At 40.8% G+C, this 20827-nt stretch overlaps 1 protein-coding gene across 2 annotated transcripts in view; it reads left to right on the forward strand.

The window, feature by feature from the left end:
• The window catches only part of pnocb (prepronociceptin b), a 29834-nt gene extending 9569 nt beyond the window's left edge, over positions 1 to 20265 (forward strand). Inside the window, exons 1-3 of one of the 2 annotated variants that reach the window (XM_078794633.1) lie at positions 1593 to 1609; positions 8424 to 8672; positions 18890 to 20265. In XM_078794633.1, the coding sequence (XP_078650759.1) occupies positions 8532 to 8672; positions 18890 to 19459 (711 nt within the window). In that variant the 5' untranslated portion in view covers positions 1593 to 1609; positions 8424 to 8531 and the 3' untranslated portion in view covers positions 19460 to 20265. Of the gene's footprint in view, positions 1 to 1592; positions 1610 to 8423; positions 8673 to 18889 lie in introns of those variants that run through there. The other variant, XM_058088897.2, reaches the window with a different exon arrangement.
• The last annotated feature ends 562 nt before the right edge of the window (positions 20266 to 20827 follow it).

Genomic DNA, 20827 nt, shown 5'->3' on the forward strand with positions numbered 1-20827 from the left:
CAGGAATCAAGAATAAAGAAAATCAATCAATTAGTAATAAATAAATATAATAATAATAATAAAAACTTAAGAAACCACATATAGTTGGTGGGTAGACAAATTATTTTTTTCAGATTAAAATGAACAAAGCATTATTAGAGCCCTGTAGACATGACAAAACACGACTATAGTCACATTTATACTCTTTTTATTTACAACATATTGCGCAACCGCAGAGTCTCGAGACACATGCTAACTCGCAAACTAGACAGCTAGCGACCTAAACGGTAGCCTTTCAAGTTATTTCCTTTCAACTTAAATCGCCAAAAACTTACCACTTCCACACGGATAGGGAGGATAACTATTAACAGTTATTTAACCTTTAACATGAACATTAATCAAACGTAAAAAAAAATTTCTGGGTACATGATACCATACAGCATCCATATCAAACTTGCACATTAAACTTTCATATCAAGGCGGGGGCCTCAAACTGGTGTCCTGCGGGCCACATTTGGCCCGCGGGCCGCGTGTTTGAGACCCCTGCTGATAACCTATAAATATCGTATCGTGAGCCTAGTATCATAATACGTATCGTATCGCCAGATTCTTGCCAATACACACCCCTAGGTAATACATGTCTAAAGGTGACTATAGGGGTGTTATTTCATGTTTACAGGACTCTAGTAATGTTAAAAAGCATAACTAGAAAGTCAAACAGGTTTCCTATGCTCTAACTACCAAAATATTCCATTTATTAATATTGAATCCTAATTGGTGGAAATTCACTTATCACTTAAATAGCCAAAAACTTACCACTTCCACACGGATAGGGAGGATAATAAGAGTTATTTAACCTTTAACATGAACATTAATCAAACGTAATAATTTTTTCTGGGTACATGATACCATACAGCATCCATATCAAACTAACATTAAACTTTCATATCAAGGCAAGGGCCTCAAACTGGTGTCCTGCGGGCCACATTTGGCCCGCGGGCCGCGTGTTTGAGACCCCGGCACTAGACAAAAGAGCCACTGAAAATAACATATATAGATATGTCAGTATTGAATTATAATGAATCTGCCTAGAATAGGAGCACCTCAGGGCTCTTGCTTCCGACCTTTCCAATACTGTTAACTATCTGAAACAACGAATGAACTAAACCAAGACTTTATGACCCCACAGTCTTTGTCTTTCTCTATTCCCCATTCGCATATTAAACCACACTTTACGGGGGAACATTATCTCAGATCAACGCATTTTGATCAAGCGACCGCAAAAATGTAAGACGATAAAAACACTCATGAATCTCCTCGGGTTATAAGGAATTAATCGAGTAACGTTTATGACCCGTGGGATGTAAAAAAGGCAGAACAGGAATTGAAAAGTGACCGCATGGCTTAGAAAATGGCCGGAAATTTTTTGCGATATGTCATTAAGGGGCGAGAGATACTGACCATTAATTCGTTTAAAAGCGGGAATGGAGACGGAGAAATGAGAAGAGTGTCAAAGTAGAATGCAAACGAGAGCAAGAAAAGGTAGAAAGAGACCTCTGGGTTATCTATGCATTAGCAGACTCCTTTGTGCCTTTTCAGTTTCGTGCAGGCGACTAATGGACCAGACTGAGTGAGTCAGAGTTTTTTTTTTTTTTTTTTTTTCTTGTCCCCTTTCTTCCATTCATGTCACCTTGCCCCCCCCCCCCACCCACTCCAACCCCCCTCACATCCTCTTCATCACAGCTGCTTGTACTAATTTCAATCACCGTTAGTTATATTAATAACTTTGCACACATGCTTCAAAAAAGTACCACGTGCAAACAAATCGCATTAGGCTTTTTTTTTTTTTTTACTCATCTTTTCTTTTTGTACTTTTCATCCGAGACATGATATTCGCTCAGTGAGAGGACAGTAAAAGCAGCACACGAGTGCTTCTTGTATGAATGCTCTGATTGAATCCTGTTTTTCAAAAAAAGGTAAAACAACAATTTCAGGGTTTTCGTTAACTCTAATGGAAGTACAAAAAAAAAAAAAAAAAAAACAAGACCGGGTAAAAGCATTCAGGTGATGGGAGAGACTCTTTTTCGGAGAGAGGAGAAGGACATATGGCTCTTTTCATTTTACCGTCCATGTCTTCGTTCATTTAGAAAAGGCGAGGTTGTGTATATTAGCGACTGTTGATCTATTTTCAAATGTAGCTATTCCGCTAATGAGCACTTGGTCTTTGGTCTTGATCTAGCTACCTGGATTAAAAAAAAAACAGATCTGTGATAAGACAGAAGTGCCCTCTACTCCACAGTGCTGCCTGTCACTCATTCAAAATCAATCAATAATCAATAACTCATAATTTCTGCTGCAAAACAGCATTGTGAGGAAATATATGCAGTCGCGGTAAATCAGCATTACTATGTTTTTGAAAGGTTGCGTGAATTGTATTGTGTACTTATTTTGTATACTCTCAAAATGACAATCAGATAGCATTTTCAAGTGCCCTAGGCTGGCCACAATAAAAGGCCACTCAAAAATGCACAGTTGTATGGTGCGTGGGGTGGTTTTCAGACCCTCCCCGGATCACTCTCTGTACAGTTAAGAACCAAATTTAGAAGTGGCCTTTTATTGTGGCCAACCTGATTAGCGACGAGGGTCGCAAGGGTGAAAACTCCACACAGAGATGGCTGAGGGTGGAATTGAACTTGGGTCTCCTAGCTGTGCATGAACACTTTTGTATACTCTCAAAATGACGATCAGATTTTCAATTGGCCTAGGCTGGCCACAATAAAAGGCCACTCAAAAATGCACAGTTGTATGGTGCGTGGGGTGGTTTTCAGACCCTCCCCGAATCACTCTCTGTACAGTTAAGAACCAAATTTAGAAGTGGCCTTTTATTGTGGCCAACCTGATTAGCGACGAGGGTCGCAAGGGTGAAAACTCCACACAGAGATGGCTGAGGGTGGAATTGAACTTGGGTCTCCTGGCTGTGCATGAACACTTTTGTATACTCTCAAAATGACGATCTGATTTTCAATTGGCCTAGGATGGCCACAATAAAAGGCCACTCAAAAATGCACAGTTGTATGGTGCGTGGGGTGGTTTTCAGACCCTCCCCAGATCACTCTCTGTACAGTTAAGAACCAAATTTAGAAGTGGCCTTTTATTGTGGCCAACCTGATTAGCGACGAGGGTCGCAAGGGTGAAAACTCCACACAGAGATGGCTGAGGGTGGAATTGAACTTGGGTCTCTTAGCTGTGCATGAACACTTTCCGCCGTGCAGCCCTGGAGAAATAATTCATTCATTTTTCTACCGCTTATCCTACCGGCCAATCACAGGGCACATATAGACAAACAACCATTCACACTCACATTCATACCTATGGACAATTTGGAGTCGCTAATTAACCTAGCATGTTTTTGGAATGTGGGAGGAAACCGGAGTACCCGGAGAAAACCCACGCATGCACGGGGAGAACATGCGAACTCCACACAGAGATGGCCGAGGGTGGAATCGAACTCAGGTCTCCTAGCTGTGAGGCCTGCGTGCTAAACACTTGTCCACCATGCAGCCCTGGAAAAATAATATTATAAGAAAAAATAATGTTAGTTTGGATGCCACTGTTATAAGCAAAAGTAAAAATGACACCCAAAAAAATAATTTTGCAGCATATCACAGCAGGCCAATAATATTCATAGGAATCCATGTCTCATGGAAATGACATTCCCTATATAACTAACCAGCGTTCTCAATTACCTTCCCATAAAATGAACACAGCACCCCTAATTATGTAATCCACAATGCAGTTAAACAAAATATGGAAACTGATTTGTGAAATAGAAACAGAAACACAAATTAATTTCTGTCCCTCTAATAATCAATCTGTGTATAAATTCCTTGTCATGCAAACAAATAATAATAATAATTATTGCGTCAATACGACACAGTGCACGGCTTTGTTTATTGATAATGTTAATAAACCGTGTTGCCGAAAAAACACCAGCTTGTCTTTTGTCTTTTGTTCATTAACTTCATCAGCGAGAGCCACTTAAGAACGACCGCAATAGTACGAAAATGGACTTAGTCAGCAGGCAGGTGGTGCTCATTAAAAAACATTTCAGTGGAGGAAAACAAACATCTCTCTCTCGTTAATGATTTTCCCATGAAGCCATGCGTGTGTATTTCTAAATGGACCGTACGCCCCGGCCATCTTTCACATGCTATTGACTACAAGTGCTAATGCGTCCACATGGGAACGGTCACAGCAAAGCGACTGGTTCTTATTTCTTTTTAAATATTCGCTCCAATGCGCCCGTCGATACCCAGCTCGCTATTGTCAAATATTTGTACTCTCAATACGGTGTACTGAGTATGATATTATTGAGCCATCACAAGCTATTTTGGTTTCAGCACCTCTGTGCGGGTTTTTTTTTTTCTTCCATAGAACAACATCATGAACGGAGTGAGCCCTTTGTGGCATTCATACAGTCTCTTCAACACCGACCACTGCGTTAAATATTAAGATTAAGATATACCTTGATTCGTCCCTCAGTGGGGAAATTTGTATTGCACAGCAGCAAGAGTACAGAGTCAGTCAAGCAGTACAAAATACACAATATAGAAAAATAAACAATATAAACAACCCAAGTATTAACACAAATCAACCAAGTATCCAAGTAATTAATATCCAAGCAAAACATGCAGTAATTCCACTTTTGATTAAAGTTACTTAAGATTTGTCAGATCAAAATGTCTAATTCGGACCAATCAATCAAAACTAAATTTAACTAAAACTTACGGAATAAGAGAATTAATTATGAACTGGGTCAAAAGCTACTTAGCTGACAGGAAGCAATACGTAAAACTAGGAGAATACACATCTGCAAGTTCATATATTACATGCGGCATTCCCCAGGGGTCAATACTGGGACCAAAATTGTTCAACTTGTACATTAATGATATCTCCAAAGTCATTAAAGACTTAGAGCTGGTATTATTTGTAACAGTTACTGTTTGTAAAAGTACCAGATGGAGGGGTAGGATTTAATAAGCTTTGCTTCTTCCTACTCCTTTTGGACATGTGGAACTGGGAACTGATGATGTGATGCATTAAATTGTAATCCGATGCATGTTCAAATGAAATAAAACCATTACCATTACAACAACCACTGTGTTATAAATATCCAAGCAGAAGATGCAGTAATTCCACATTTGATCAAAGTTACTTAAGATTTGTCAGGTCAAAACGTCTAATTCGGACCTGCTACCTACTTCTGCACTCTAGGCATCATGGGAGCTGTAGTTCTTTTCGCATAAACGTCAAGGGAATTGACTGGAATCTGTTTTACACGTGTCTTTACATAACTACACATCAATATGAATGATTAGTACTTGCAACTACGACTGCCATCATTACCATAATTATTATATACATAGTTTATATACAGTTTTTGAAAAAAAAACCTTAAACTGTATTATGGAAAGCAGGAAGTGAACAAATGTAACAGTTACTGATTGTAAAAGTACCAGATGGAGGGGTAGGATTTAATCAGCTTTGCTTCTTCCTACTCCTTTCGGACATGTGGAACTGTGAACTGATTATGTGATGCATTCAATTCCACATTTGATCAAATTTACTTAAGATTTGTCAGATCAAAATGTCTAATTCGGACCTACTACCTACTTCTGCACTCTAGGCATCATGGGATCTGTAGTTCTTTTAGCATAAACGTCAAGGGAATCGACTGGAATCTGTTTTACACATGTCTTTACATAACTACACATCAATATGAATGATTAGTACTCGCAACTACGACTGCCATCATTACCATAATTATTATATACATAGTTTATATACAGTTTTTGAAAAAAAACCCTTAAACTGTATTATGGAAAGCAGGAAGTGAACAAATGTAACAGTTACTGATTGTAAAAGTACCAGATGGAGGGGTAGGATTTAATAAGCTTTGCTTCTTCCTACTCCTTTCGGACATGTGGAACTGTGAACTGATTATGTGATGCATTAAATTCCACATTTGATCAAATTTACTTAAGATTTGTCAGATCAAAATGTCTAATTCGGACCTACTACCTACTTCTGCACTCTAGGCATCATGGGAGCTGTAGTTCTTTTCGCATCTACACATCAATATGAATGATTAGTACTAGCAACTACGACTATTATTATTATTTTAATTACCGTATCGTGACACCACCGAGTTTTTACCGACAAAAGTCAGTATTATAGAGTACAGTATTTGTAGCATACAACAGGCCCATGTGGTTCATCGTATTTATCTTCCACCAAGCAGCATCCAGGCAGCTGCGTATGAGCGAGAAGCAATTTAGAATCATCTAAGTGGCTTTTCCCCCCCGGAATCTGTTTTATTAGATGATATCGGAGTGAACAGCATGATAGATGATGGGTGAAGCGGGGGAGGGTGTATAAATGTATGATCCAAAATGTATAATTATGTGGTATATATCTAGACACTGGACGGATCAACTCCAGTCAGTGACAAGGCAATTGTGGTCCGGGGCCAGTTTTTGCTAGTATTCATGAACCACATTAGAGTATAGAGTGGATTCATGATTCAGACACATCTCATTTTCCAGGGTTCAATTCCACCCTCGGACATCTCTGTGTGGAGTTTGCATGTTCTCCCCGTGCATGCGTGGGTTTTCTCTGGGTACTCCGGTTTCCTCCCGCATTCCAAAAACATGCTAGGTTAATTAGCGACTCCAAATTGTCCATAGATATGAATGTGAGTGTGAATGGTTGTTTGTCTATATGTGCCCTGTGATTGGCTGGAACCCAGTCCTGGGTGTACCCCGCCTCTGGCCCCGAAGACAGCTGGGATAGGCTCCAGCACTCCCGCGACCCTTGTGAGGAAAAGCGGTAGAAAATGAATGAATGAGTTCTCCTCCTATTATGTGTGGAAGTGGTAACTTTTTGGCTTGTTATTTGTCTTTCCCCACCTTCGGCCATCTCTGTATGGGCCGGTTTCCTCCCACATTCCAAAAGACAGCTGGGATAGGCTCCAGATTAGTTAATTAGGTATGAATGTGAGTGTGAATGGTTGTTTGTCTATATGTGCCCTGTGATTGGCTGGCCACCAGTCCAGGGTGTACCCCGCCTCTCGCCCCGAAGACAGCTGGGATAGGCTCCAGCACCCCCCGCGGTAGAAAATGAATGAATGAATGGTAAAACTGGAGTGCTTGGAAGCCCATGAATACACTACACAAACGGGTACTCACCCAGCATACCTTGAGGGTTATGAATTTGTATAAAAAAGTATTATTCTGCATGTATATTGGCGTCTAAGGGTTTGTTATTATTCATTCATTCATTTTCTACAGCTTTTCCTCATGAGGGTTGCTGGAGCCTATCCCAGCTGTCTTTTGGAATGTGGGAGAAAACCCACGCATGCACAGGGAGAACATGCAAACCCCCACACAGAGATGGGCCGAGGGTGGGGAGAGACAAATAAGAAGCCAAGAAGTTACCACTTCCACACATAATAGGAGGAGAACTCATTCATTCATTCATTTTATACCGCTTTTCCTCACAAGGGTCGCAGGGGTGCTGGAGCCTATCCCAGCTGTCTTCATGCGAGAGGCGGGGTACACCCTGGACTGGTGGCCAGCCAATCACAGGGCACATATAGACAAACAACCATTCACACTCACATTCATACCTATGGACAATTTGGAGTCGCTAATTAACCTAGCATGTTTTTGGAATGTGGGAGGAAACCGGAGTACCCAGAGAAAACCCACGCATGCACGGGGAGAACATGCAAACTCCACACAGAGATGGCCGAGGGTGGTCTCCTAGCTGTGAGGTCTGCGCGCTAACCACTTGACCACCGTGCAGCCCTGAAAAAACATACCGGCGACCAGTGATAGGAAATTGACAGATGGATGCAGGTCATGGTTTTGAGTTTTTAAGGCAATGGTCTTAAACTTTTTCTTTATCAGCTGATGTCAAAATGTCACGGTGGTCGAGTGGTTAGCGTGCAGACCTCACAGCAAGGAGACACAAGTTTAATTCCAATTTCTCTGGGTAATATTATTTTTCCTTATAACATTATTTTTCCAGGGGCTGCACGGCGGAAAGTGTTTAGCACGCTGGCCTTACAGCTAGGAGACCCGAGTTCGATTCCACCCTCGGCCATCTCTTTGTGGAGTTTGCATGTGTTTTTTGCAAACATGGCGAATGATCCGTATCATATAAACAAATTATAGAAATCCATCCAATCCTCCAGCATCTACTGGATGCTTGCTGGCCAAAAATACCCAATTTCTCATTCATTGAATCTGGCGGCACTCTCCGTTTGAGCCCCCCCAAACTTAGGACTCTCTCCCGCCACCAACGCCAACCCAAAAATCCAAGCAAATAATCCCTACAAAGTCGAGTGATGCAATCCCGTGTCACTGCTTCTTCCCCCTTAGGCTGGACTTCCATCCCTGACATTATCCAGCTGTCGTCGGCCAAGTCTTCTCGACTCTTCTTGCCTGCTGGGCTCCTGTTTGCTCCTGCCTCGCTGGGTGTGCAGAGCGATGAAGATCCCACTGTGGTGCCTGTTGGTGCTGCTGCCATGTCTCTTCAACCCTGGACGCAGTGACTGCCAGAGAGAGTGTGTGGCCTGCGGTTTGCTGTTGCAGGAGCAGCAGCAACTGCATGAAGCCTTCAACACCATGGTGAGTCAATACTGCTGCGTATATGTGTGGTGCTTTTTTACGCAGTGTGCTTGAACACCTCATGAACACAGAAAGGAGGCGACGGATGCAGAGGTGTTCATCATTCCGTGTGCATTTGATAAACGAATAAACCATACGCGCACATAATAAGGCTGTAATCTGTCTATAGTGTCCAATTCTTCATATTCCTGAATGAAACGAGCACACCAGGGAAGGAGACAGATAGAGATGTTCATCATTCTGTGTGCATTCGATAAACGAATAAACCGTGCACACACATAATAAGAATGTAATCTGTCTATAGTGTCCAATTCTTCATAGAGACTGAATAGTTAGGGCACTTGACCATACGATAACCGAGACAAAATCATGGCCATACTTATCCGTCCTAAATGAAACAAACCGTACATACACATAATAAGGCTGTAATCTGTCTATAGTGTCCAATTCTTCATATTCCTAAATGAAACAAGCACACCAGGGAAGAAGACGGATACAGAGTCGTTCATCATTCCGTGTGCGTTTGATAAACGAATAAACTATACACACACTTAATAAGAATGTAATCTGTCTATAGTGTCCAATTCTTCATAGAGACTGAATTGTTAGGGCACTTGACTAGTTTGTTTGGCGCACTTTTTGGCCGTACGATGACCGAGACAAAACCGTGGCCATAATTATCCGTCCTAAACAAATAAACCATACGCACACATAATAAGTCCAAATCTGTCCATAGTGTCCAATTCTTCATAGAGACTGAATTTTTGGCCATACGATAACCGAGACAAAACTGTGGCCATAATTATCCGTCCTAAATGAAACGAGCACACCAGGGAAGGAGACAGATACAGAGTTGTTCATCATTCCGTGTGTGTTCGCTAAACGAATAAACCATACACACACATAAGAATGTAATCTGTCTATAGTGTCCAATTCTTCATAGAGACTGAATTGTTAGGGCACTTGACCATACGATAACCGAGACAAAACTGTGGGCCATAATTATCCGTCCTAAATGAAACGAGCACACCAGGGAAGGAGACAGATACAGAGTTGTTCATCATTCCGTGTGCGTTCGCTAAACGAATAAACCATACACACACACATGATAAGGCTGTAATCTGTCTATAGTGTCCAATTCTTCATAGGAACTGAATTGTTACGGCACTTGACCATATGATAACCGAGACAACACCGTGGCCATAATTATCCGTCCTAAACGAATAAACCATACATACACATAATAAGGCTGTAATCTGTCTATAGTGTCCAATTCTTCATAGAGACTGAATTGTTAGGGCACTTGACCATATCATAACCGAGACAAAACCGTGGCCATACTTATCCGTCCTAAATGAAACAAACCGTACATACACATAATAAGGCTGTAATCTGTCTATAGTGTCCAATTCTTCATATTCCTAAATGAAACGAGCACACCAGGGAAGGAGACAGATACAGAGTTGTTCATCATTCCGTGTGCGTTTGATAAACCAATAAACTATACACACACTTAATAAGAATGTAATCTGTCTATAGTGTCCAATTCTTCATAGAGACTGAATTGTTAGGGCACTTGACCATATGATAACCGAGACAAAACCGTGGCCATACTTATCCGTCCTAAATGAAACAAACCGTACATACACATAATAAGGCTGTAATCTGTCTATAGTGTCCAATTCTTCTTATTCCTAAATGAAACGAGCACACCAGGGAAGGAGACAGATACAGAGTTGTTCATCATTCCGTGTGCGTTTGATAAACCAATAAACTATACACACACATAATAAGAACGTAATCTGTCTATAGTGTCCAATTCTTCATAGAGACTGAATTGTTAGGGCACTTGACCATACGATAACCGAGACAAAATCATGGCCATACTTATCCGTCCTAAATGAAACAAACCGTACATGTACATAATAAGGCTGTAATCTGTCTATAGTGTCCAATTCTTCATATTCCTAAATGAAACGAGCACACCAGGGAAGGAGACAGATACAGAGTTGTTCATCATTCCGTGTGCGTTTGATAAACCAATAAACTATACACACACTTAATAAGAATGTAATCTGTCTATAGTGTCCAATTCTTCATAGAGACTGAATTGTTAGGGCACTTGACCATACGATAACCGAGACAAAATCGTGGCCATACTTATCCGTCCTAAATGAAACAAACCGTACATATACATAATAAGGCTGTAATCTGTCTATAGTGTCCAATTCTTCTTATTCCTAAATGAAACAAGCACACCAGGGAAGGAGACAGATACAGAGTTGTTCATCATTCTGTGTGCGTTCGATAAACAAATAAACCATACGCACACATAATAAGGCTGTAATCTGTCTATAGTGTCCAATTCTTCATAGAGACTGAATTGTTAGGGCACTTAACTAGTTTATTTGGCGCACTTTTTGGCCGTACGATAACCAAGACAAAACCGTGGCCATAATTATCCGTCCTAAACGAATAAACCATACATACACATAATAAGGCTGTAATCTGTCTATAGTGTCCAATTCTTCATAGAGACTGAATTGTTAGGGCACTTGACTAGTTTGTTTGGCGCACTTTTTGGCCGTACGATAACCGAGACAAAACCGTGGCCATAATTATTCGTCCTAAACAAATAAACCATACGCACACATAATAAGTCCATATCTGTCCATAGTGTCCAATTCTTCATAGAGACTGAATTTTTGGCCATACGATAACCGAGACAAAACTGTGGCCATAATTATCCGTCCTAAATGAAACGAGCACACCAGGGAAGGAGACAGATACAGAGTTGTTCATCATTCCGTGTGTGTTCGCTAAACGAATAAACCATACACACACATAAGAATGTAATCTGTCTATAGTGTCCAATTCTTCATAGAGACTGAATTGTTAGGGCACTTGACCATACGATAACCGAGACAAAACTGTGGGCCATAATTATCCGTCCTAAATGAAACGAGCACACCAGGGAAGGAGACAGATACAGAGTTGTTCATCATTCCGTGTGCGTTCGCTAAACAAATAAACCATACACACACATAATAAGGCTGTAATCTGTCTATAGTGTCCAATTCTTCATAGGAACTGAATTGTTACGGCACTTGACCATATGATAACCGAGACAACACCGTGGCCATAATTATCCGTCCTAAACGAATAAACCATACATACACATAATAAGGCTGTAATCTGTCTATAGTGTCCAATTCTTCATAGAGACTGAATTGTTAGGGCACTTGACCATACGATAACCGAGACAAAACCGTGGCCATAATTATCCGTCCTAAATGAAACAAACCGTACATGTACATAATAAGGCTGTAATCTGTCTATAGTGTCCAATTCTTCATATTCCTAAATGAAACGAGCACACCAGGGAAGGAGACAGATACAGAGTTGTTCATCATTCCGTGTGCGTTCGATAAACGAATAAATACACATAATAAGGCTGTCATCTGTCTATAGTGTCCAATTCTTCACAGAGATTGAATTGTTAGGGCACTTGACTAGTTTGTTTGGCCATACGATAACCGAGACAAAACCGTGGCCATAATTTTAATAGGAAATTTTGGATCCTACAAAATCCGGGTTGTACAAAAATGGAGGTTTCTCCGAGTTTTTTTAAGAGTCCTGAAAATTTGATTTGATATCGGTACTACTATTGGTATGGATATTTATAATAAGCATAATCCAAACTCACCACAAATTTATACCTACAGTATATATTCAAGATGTGGCCGCACGGTGCCCAAGTGGTTAGCATGTTGGTATATAGAATAGCATATTCAGTGAGTGGAAGAGTGAGCTCCAAATTTGCATTACGGATGTATACGTGGTGACCCCCCCCCCCGTCCCCCCCCCCCCCCCCGATAACTCTGTGCATGCTGATATCATAAAACGGCACCGGAGTGGAAGACAATAGAATTGCTCAGCGGATCCCATCTTTGGCTCAGTGGGAAGAACGCCAACACAATGGGAAGCTGATAAAACACGTCAGTCAGCGGCGTAAGCCCGGCTTGATGATACGGAGCAGCAGTCAATTACGTAGTTCTATTACGGCTTCCATAAAAGGTCTCAGCTGTCTTCCTCGGCATCGTTATTGGCTAAATTAGCCATCTAACTACAATTCAAGGTTGGGTTTTTTTTTTTTACCCGGTGGTGTTTTTTTTGCAAAATGAGATTGGGCACTGGGCTGGTTTTGGGTGAGTTCAAGGTAGGAATTGTGTTCAATCTGTGAGGAGAAGCAGCAGAAACACAGCGGTGTTAAAGTGTACTACCGGCATAACCGTGGTTCTTCAAAGGGTTTGAGATAATGCAACACAGTGACTTCCTGTTCAGTAAGCTTCAAAAATAAAAACATGGCGGTATTATAAAGCGGATCTATAATGCTTTTTTTTTCACTTTTCTGACCTATAAATGTTGGATTCTCGCATTAAACGATGCCAAAGTTTCCGATAATGACGTTGACGCATTCGGAAGTGAGGCCTGAACGCTCGCTTTCAGGGAGGAGGAAGCCCGGCTATCTGTGACTTCACAGTGAGATAAGGCTTCCTTATATGGGCGTGCCCAGGTACTACAGGCACAAGCTATGAGTAACACTTTAGAAGTTTACTAACTGTGTTTATTTAGTGTACGTAAGTAAGCTACCAGCTTCTAACCACTTTTTAAGTAGTTTATCCACTCCGATACTGAGAAAATTCGTGGGTTTCGGCAGTCGTCTGCAAGTCCTCGGGAGCCACACACGATAAACCTGCACAGAAAACTTTCCAATCAGAACCTATTCCAGCTGTATTTTCCAAAAGGTTCATTTTTAATTGATTCCACTCGCCCAAAGCTCTGATACTTGGGTGTAAAAGTCTGATCCCCTCCTGGTTAGCTTGGATGTATAATCCTCCATTCATTCATTATGTTATTATTTTATATATTATATATATATACATATATATATATATATATATATAATATATATATATATATATTATATTATTATTATATAAGTTTTCTAAGTGTGTTCTAACCACTTTTCAAGTAGTTTATACACTACTATACCGACAAAATTCATGGGTTTCGGCAGTAGTCTGCAAGTCCTCGGGAGCCACAAATGATAACCCGCACAGAAAACTTTCCAGACTTCCAGAATCAACTGTATTTCCTTGCATTTTCCAAAAGGTTCATTTTTAATTTATTCCACTCGCCCAAAAGCTTTGATACTTGGGTGTAAAAGTCTGATCAATTCCTGGTTAGCTTGGATGTATAATCCTCCATTCATTCATTATGTTATTATTATCATTATGATTATAATATTCAAAAAATGATAATCAATCTTAGAGTGTTCCTTATAAGTTTTATGTTTCTCCATACCAAGTGACTAAAAAGTGACTTGGTCTAGAAGTGCAAAGTGTTCAAATCCCAAAACTTTACGCCCTCACAGTCAAGGACGTCCTTTTTTTAATCCCCCTTAGTCCTCACAAGTATATAAAATATGACCCATACACACAGTTTGCCTCTCAGTCATAAACTCCCTTAGATTGTTTCATTGATCTGACGTGGAAAATCCCCTGGTGTGCTCGTTTCATTTAGGACGGATAATTAATTTGCGCTGATAGATTCACACCGGAACTCCCTTCTCCGTTCATCCCTTTGATGTCTGCAGGTTTCCGATAACAATTGCAATTTATCTCGTTTGCGCAAGATTTGATGAGTTAAATGGGATTTGCTTCTCACGTCAAAGTGAAATTTAACTCACATGGGCTGTCGAGTTTAAAAAAGGGGAGACTATATTCCATGGTAGTAGTCAAAGGTTCCCCAAATCGGGGTACACAAATTATCATGGGGGTACGTGAATAAAAATTGAAAACAACATGACTATTCTTTGCACATGGAAATAAGTACAGATACCGTTTTGGAAAATTATGGATGAATAGGAAGAAATTCCAGTGTATAAACACAAAATTCATCACACAGCAACTGAACACTCAGAAGGTATACATGGGAAATATATAAACATGTACCAATACAAAGTTTACATGTATTGCGTCTGGGCTCCTGGTATATACGTACACCAGAATTTACAGTACACAGTAAATCGGGTTCAAACCTGCAACCTTCAGGTTGGGACAGTTCATTCATTTTTTACCGCTAATCCTCACGAGGGCGGCGGGGGGTTCTGGAGTCTATCCCAGCTGTCTTCAGACGAGAAGCGGGGTACACCCTGGACTAGTCGCCAGCCAATCACAGGGCACATATAGACAAACAACCATTCACACTCACATTCATACCTATGGACAATTTGGAGTGGCTAATTAACCTAGCATGTTTTTGGAATGTGGGAGGAAACCGGAGTACCCGGAGAAAACCCAGGCATGCACGGGGAGAACATGCAAAACTCCACACAAAGATGGCTGAGGGTGGAATCAAACTCAGGTGTCCTATCTGTATGGCCTGCGTGCTAACCACTTGTACACCATGCAGCGTAAAAACATCTTATTTTCTCTTATTATGTCTACTATATTGGGTAATATGAGTATAAAGTTCACTATAGGGGTGTTACTTCATGTCTAGAGGGCTCTAAAATTCATTCATTCATTCATTTTCTACCACTTTTTCACAAAATTCATCACACAGCAACTGAACACTCAGAAGGTATACATGGGAAATATACTATAAACATCCCGTGTAGCCTGTGTCATCTCATAAAAAAAAACACTGAACTCATCACACAGCAACTTAACAGTCACAGGGCAGCTAAGAAATACACAATACAAGTTCCAATACTAATTCCATTGACCAAATCAATATGAAGCAAAGACTGGGATGCTGAAATTTTAAATAAGATTAATCCAAAAAAATTAATTAGATACTGAGTTAATTATCGATTATTGTTGCAGCTGTGGAGGAATTTTCCTCATTTTATTATTTTTCAGAAATAAGAACATAGTAAACCAGGACTTGATGAGTTAGTTGACTAAGACGGGTAATGGACTTCATCCAATCATGCCAAAGTAGTTGCCGTGTACTACACGTGTACTGCAGCGTGAGTATGCCCTCAGACTACTGTCCAATGCCGAGCCGCTACATATGAGTTGATGGCATCCGTGAAAGCGAGTGATGATTTAAAGAAGCGGTTCCCTCCAGGGCAGCACGCTGGTCACGAGTAACAGATGGCAACACGGCACATTCAAAATGAGAGCTTTTTATTAGCTTTGGTAACAACGTTAGGCTTCCATTGCTACTATTTCTTTATTGTTTTTATAGCTTTATGGTAGATTTATCACAAACTCTTGACGTTTGTTTACTTTCTTTTATATTGTTCATTCATTCATTCATTTTCTACCGCTTTTTCCTCACGAGGGTCGTGGGGGGGGGGCTGGAGCCTATCCCAGCTGTCTTCAAGGCGAGAAGCGGGGTACACCCTGGACCGGTGGCCAGCCAATCACAGGGCACATATAGACAAACAACCATTCACACTCACATTCATACCTATGGACAACTTGGAGTCGCTAATTAACCTAGCATGTTTTTGGAATGTGGGATAAGGAAACCGGAGTACCCGGAGAAAAAAACCACGCATGCACTGAGAGAACATGCAAACTCCACACAGAGATGGCCGAGGGTGGAATCGAACTTGGGTCTCCTAGCTGTGAGGCTCTCGCGCTAATCACTCGTACACCATGCAGCGTAAAAACATCTTATTTTCTCTTATTATGTCTACTATATTGGGTAATATGAGTATAAAGTTCACTATAGGGGTGTTACTTCATGTCTAGAGGGCTCTAAAATTCATTCATTCATTTTCTACCACTTTTTCGTCGTGGGGGGGTGCTGGAGCCTATCCCAGCTGTCTTCGGGTGAGAGGCGGGGTACACCCTGGACTGGTGGCCAGCCAATCACAGGGCACATATAAACAAACAACCATTCACACTCACTCATGCCCAGAAGACAGCTGGGATAGGCTCCAGCACCCCCGCCACCCTTGTGGCGTTTTGTTGGTTTTGAGTAAGCGAGACAGTATGGATGCATTAAAGCTGGCCATTTAAGGCTGGAGCTGTAAGGCTGGCCCTTTAAGGGAGGTGGAAAGGTCACTAATTAGGTTGGGTACAATAAAAGGCCACTCTTAAATTTGCGTTTTAACTGCACAGAGAGTGATCCTGGGGGGGGAGGGGGGCGGTGCCGAAAACCACCCCATGCACCGTACAACTGTTCATTTTGGAGTTGGCCTTTTATTGTGGCCACTTGAAAATGCTGTCTGATAGTGCATGTGGTGCAGTTACGTGTTAATTTTGGTTGCACGGTGACAATACATACTTATGTATACGTCTACATCAACTATATCAACTACATCAACTACATCAACTACATCAACTACATCAACTACATCAACTACATCAACTACATCAACTACATCACCGGTGCTGTTAATATATAATGCAAATAGGCACCGCAGGCTTCAAGCCAACAGCAGGCTGGGGGAGACTTGACATTGGTGTCAGGAAGTTAATGGGCGTCCTTCCTGCAGCAATGGAAGCATACGAAAACTTGGGAACTAATAGAAGATGGCCATCATTTGATGAATGCGACGTCTACTTCAGCGCAGTGATTGGCAGCACCAAATTGGCAGAAAATACAAATCAATTTGAAGACTAAGACAGGTCAATTATGGTATGTCCTTTGCTATGACATCTTTTGATGATTTCAACTTCAGGAAATTTATACACGGGGGAGTTTTTTTTTTTTTTTTGCACTTTGTCTCTCAAACTCAACTGGGTTTTCTGACCTTCACGTCTTAATATGAACACTTAGCAGTTTGGTTCCATGCCTAAACTCTCACATGGCTTGTTAGACAATAATGAACATTTTATGCTTCTTTATACAGAATGACATCCAGCTGTACTTTTATTTGTCCTTGTTAGGGTCGCGGGGGAAGCTGGAGCCTATCCCAGCTTACTTTGGGATAATTTAGAGTCACTGGAGTACACTGGGATTTGGACAAGTGGTTAGCACGCAGGCCTCACGGCTAGGAGACCCGAGTTCGATTCCACCCTCGGTCATCTCTATGTGGAGTTTGCATGTTTTACCCACATTCCAAAAACATGCTAGGTTAATTAGCGACTCCAAATTGTCCATAGGTATGAATGTGAGTGTGAATGGTTGTTTGTCTATATGTGCCCTGTGATTGGCTGGCCACCAGTCCAGGGTGTACCCCGCCTCTCGCCCGATGACATCTGGGATAGAATCCAGGAACCCCCCGCGACCTTCATGAGGAAAAGCGGTAGAAAATGAATGAATTAATTTTAGAGCCCTCTAGGCATGAAGTAACACCCCTATAGTGAACTTTATACTCATATTACCCAATATAGTAGACATAATAAGAGAAAATAAGATGTTTTTACGCTGCATGGCAGATGAGTGATTAGCGCGAGGGCCTCACAACTAGGAGACCCGAGTTCGATTCCACAATCGGCCATCTCTGTGTGGAGTTTGCATGTTCTCCCCGTGCATGCGTGGGTTTTCTCCGGGTACTCCGGTTTCCTCCCACATTCCAAAAACATGCTAGGTTAATTAGCGACTCCAAATTGTCCATAGGTATGAATGTGAGTGTGAATGGTTGTTTGTCTATATGTGCCCTGTGATTGGCTGGCCCACCAGTCCAGGGTGTAACTGACAGCTGGGATAGGCTCCAGCATAGGGGATAATTTGTCTCTATGTGCTCTGATGTACCCTGCCTCTTGCCCAATGGATTGATTATTAAAGCCCTCCAGACATAAAATAACACCCCTATAGTGACCTCTACATTGGTATTACCCAATATAATAGACATAATATAGACTCACATGTTACTACTGTTTGTCCTGTGATTGGCTGGCCACCAGTCCAGGGTGTACCCCGCATCATTCCCGAAGTCAGCTGGGATAGGCTCCAGCATACCCTTGACCCTAGTGAGGATAAGCGACATAGAAAATTGATGGATGGACTTTAGGAAAAAACGGGTTTCTCATAGAAAATAGCAAAAATTGAGACATTGACACGAGTCAGGTGGTCTGAGAATCGAAATAATGTAGTACGAGTACACACTGACACGTTCAAATACACTGGGAAAAACGGAAACCAAAGGTTTTTTGGTTCATTGGTGACGTTAAGTGACGATTCCGCTGCACGGATGTTTGAACGACGCACGTCAAAACTTAACATGTTCCGCTTCCTTTTCCCTGCAGGTTTGTTTACTGGGATGCGAGGGTCACGTCTCCCCTTCGCTCACTTGGGAATTGTGTCAAAGCGCCCTTAAAATTTCCATGTATCCTCCCTTTGCCGAGGAAGGCACAGCGGGCGAGGTGGACGTGACGTCTCTCGATGTGAACTCTGACAGCGAACTGCAATCCGCAGTCGCTCAGCCTTTCCATGAGGGGGATCAGGATGAGCGGAATCTTGTCCGCTATGACTCATCGCTGCTGGAATCCTCGGAGGAAGAAGAAGAGGAGGCGGAGGGCCCGGTCGGGAAGCAAACGGAGGACGCGGATGAAAGCTCAGAGGCCGTTAGCTTATCCAAACGCTTCGGTGGCTTCCAGAGAGGCCGCCACGGTTACAGGAAGCTGATTGGCTCCCCGGCCAGGCACCTACAAAAGCGCTACGGCGGCTTCATAGGTGTCCGGAAATCCGCCCGGAAATGGAACAGTCAGAAACGGGTCAATCAGCTGCTCAGGCAGTATCTCGGAATGAGGAGCAGCCGCAGCGGCCGCTTTAACCTCGCTCCGGTGACGCGGGTCTGGAGGCAAAATAAACTGTAAGGTCGCCGAAATTCCGAAATCCCGAAATCCCACTCCACATACCTCAACCAATCATGTCTGAACTGTGACTTCCTCCATCAGCACTTTGGTGTCCAAACACGTAAACAAGGAATGTTTTATCCGTATTTAAACGTTACTTTCTGTGAAATAAAAAGAGTTAGAGAAGTGCAATGGAATATATTTTTGTGTGTCGGAATCCCGGGAAAAGCCGAATGAGATTGGAAAACCAAAACCAGGTGTGACTTTGGACTGCACTTTCAGGAATGTTTGTTTGCACTAGACAGTGGAAAAAACGTGGAAGTCACTCCCGCTTATGTCGATAAATAGACCAAATTCCGTGTTCCGCTTAGTACTAAAAAAAAAAAAAAAAAAAAAAAAAAAATGCCCGCTTAAGCTGTTTTGTTTTTTTTTCGGACTCAATCGGCCTGCTTATGTAAACTTCTCATCAACACAGTGACTTCCTGTTCAGTGCAAAGTAAGCAAGAGTATAAAATAGGGTAGCCAAAGTACAAATTAGCGGCCCACGGCTGTTTTTTTTATTCTAAAAAAATAAAAAACAAAGACAGAAAAAATTTTAAAATTTTTAGTAATTTAATTTAATTTAATTTAGTATAAAGTCAAAATATCATGGGGGAAAAAAAATCCCAATTTGAACTATTAAAAATTTGATTCAAGCTTTAATATGATGAGAAACAAACAAAACAAATTAATTTTAAGGGAAATAAATGTTAAAATGGAAAATGTTGTCATTTTACAAGAAAGATTGGGGGAAATAACATTTTTTTACTTTTTTTATTTTATTGCATTTTTAAAAAAAAAATTCGAGTCATCATTTGAACTATTAAAGATTTGATTCAAACTTTAATATTATGAGAAACAAACAAATAAAAATAATAATAAAAAAATAAATAAATAACTAAATAATTAATTTTAAGGTAAATAAATGTTAAAATGAAAAATGTTGTCTTTTTACAAGAAAGATTGGGGAAATAAAATTATTTGAGTTTTTATTATAGTTTTTTTTATTTATTGAGTTTTTTTATTTTTATTTGAGTCATCATTTGAATTATTAAATATTTGATTCAAGCTTTAATATTATGAGAAACAAACAAAACAAATTAATTTTAAGGGAAATAAATGTTAAAATGAAAATGTTGTCATTTTACAAAACAGATTGGGGGAAATAAATTAAATATTTAAATATTCAAGAAAGAAGACGTTATTTTATTAAAATATATGATAAGAAACCCATGACATTTAAGGGAAATTACTTAAACAGGAGAAAAGAAAAATAATACGTTTTTTTTCCACTTATATGACAAAGCTGTGATGTCGTTTTTTCTTGAACTACACACAACCCCTTCGCAT

The sequence above is a fragment of the Doryrhamphus excisus genome, linkage group LG11, assembly GCF_037039965.1.
Source record: "Doryrhamphus excisus strain RoL-2023G ecotype Guam linkage group LG11, RoL_Dexc_Guam_v1.1, whole genome shotgun sequence".
In the NCBI taxonomy this organism is placed as follows: domain Eukaryota; kingdom Metazoa; phylum Chordata; class Actinopteri; order Syngnathiformes; family Syngnathidae; genus Doryrhamphus; species Doryrhamphus excisus.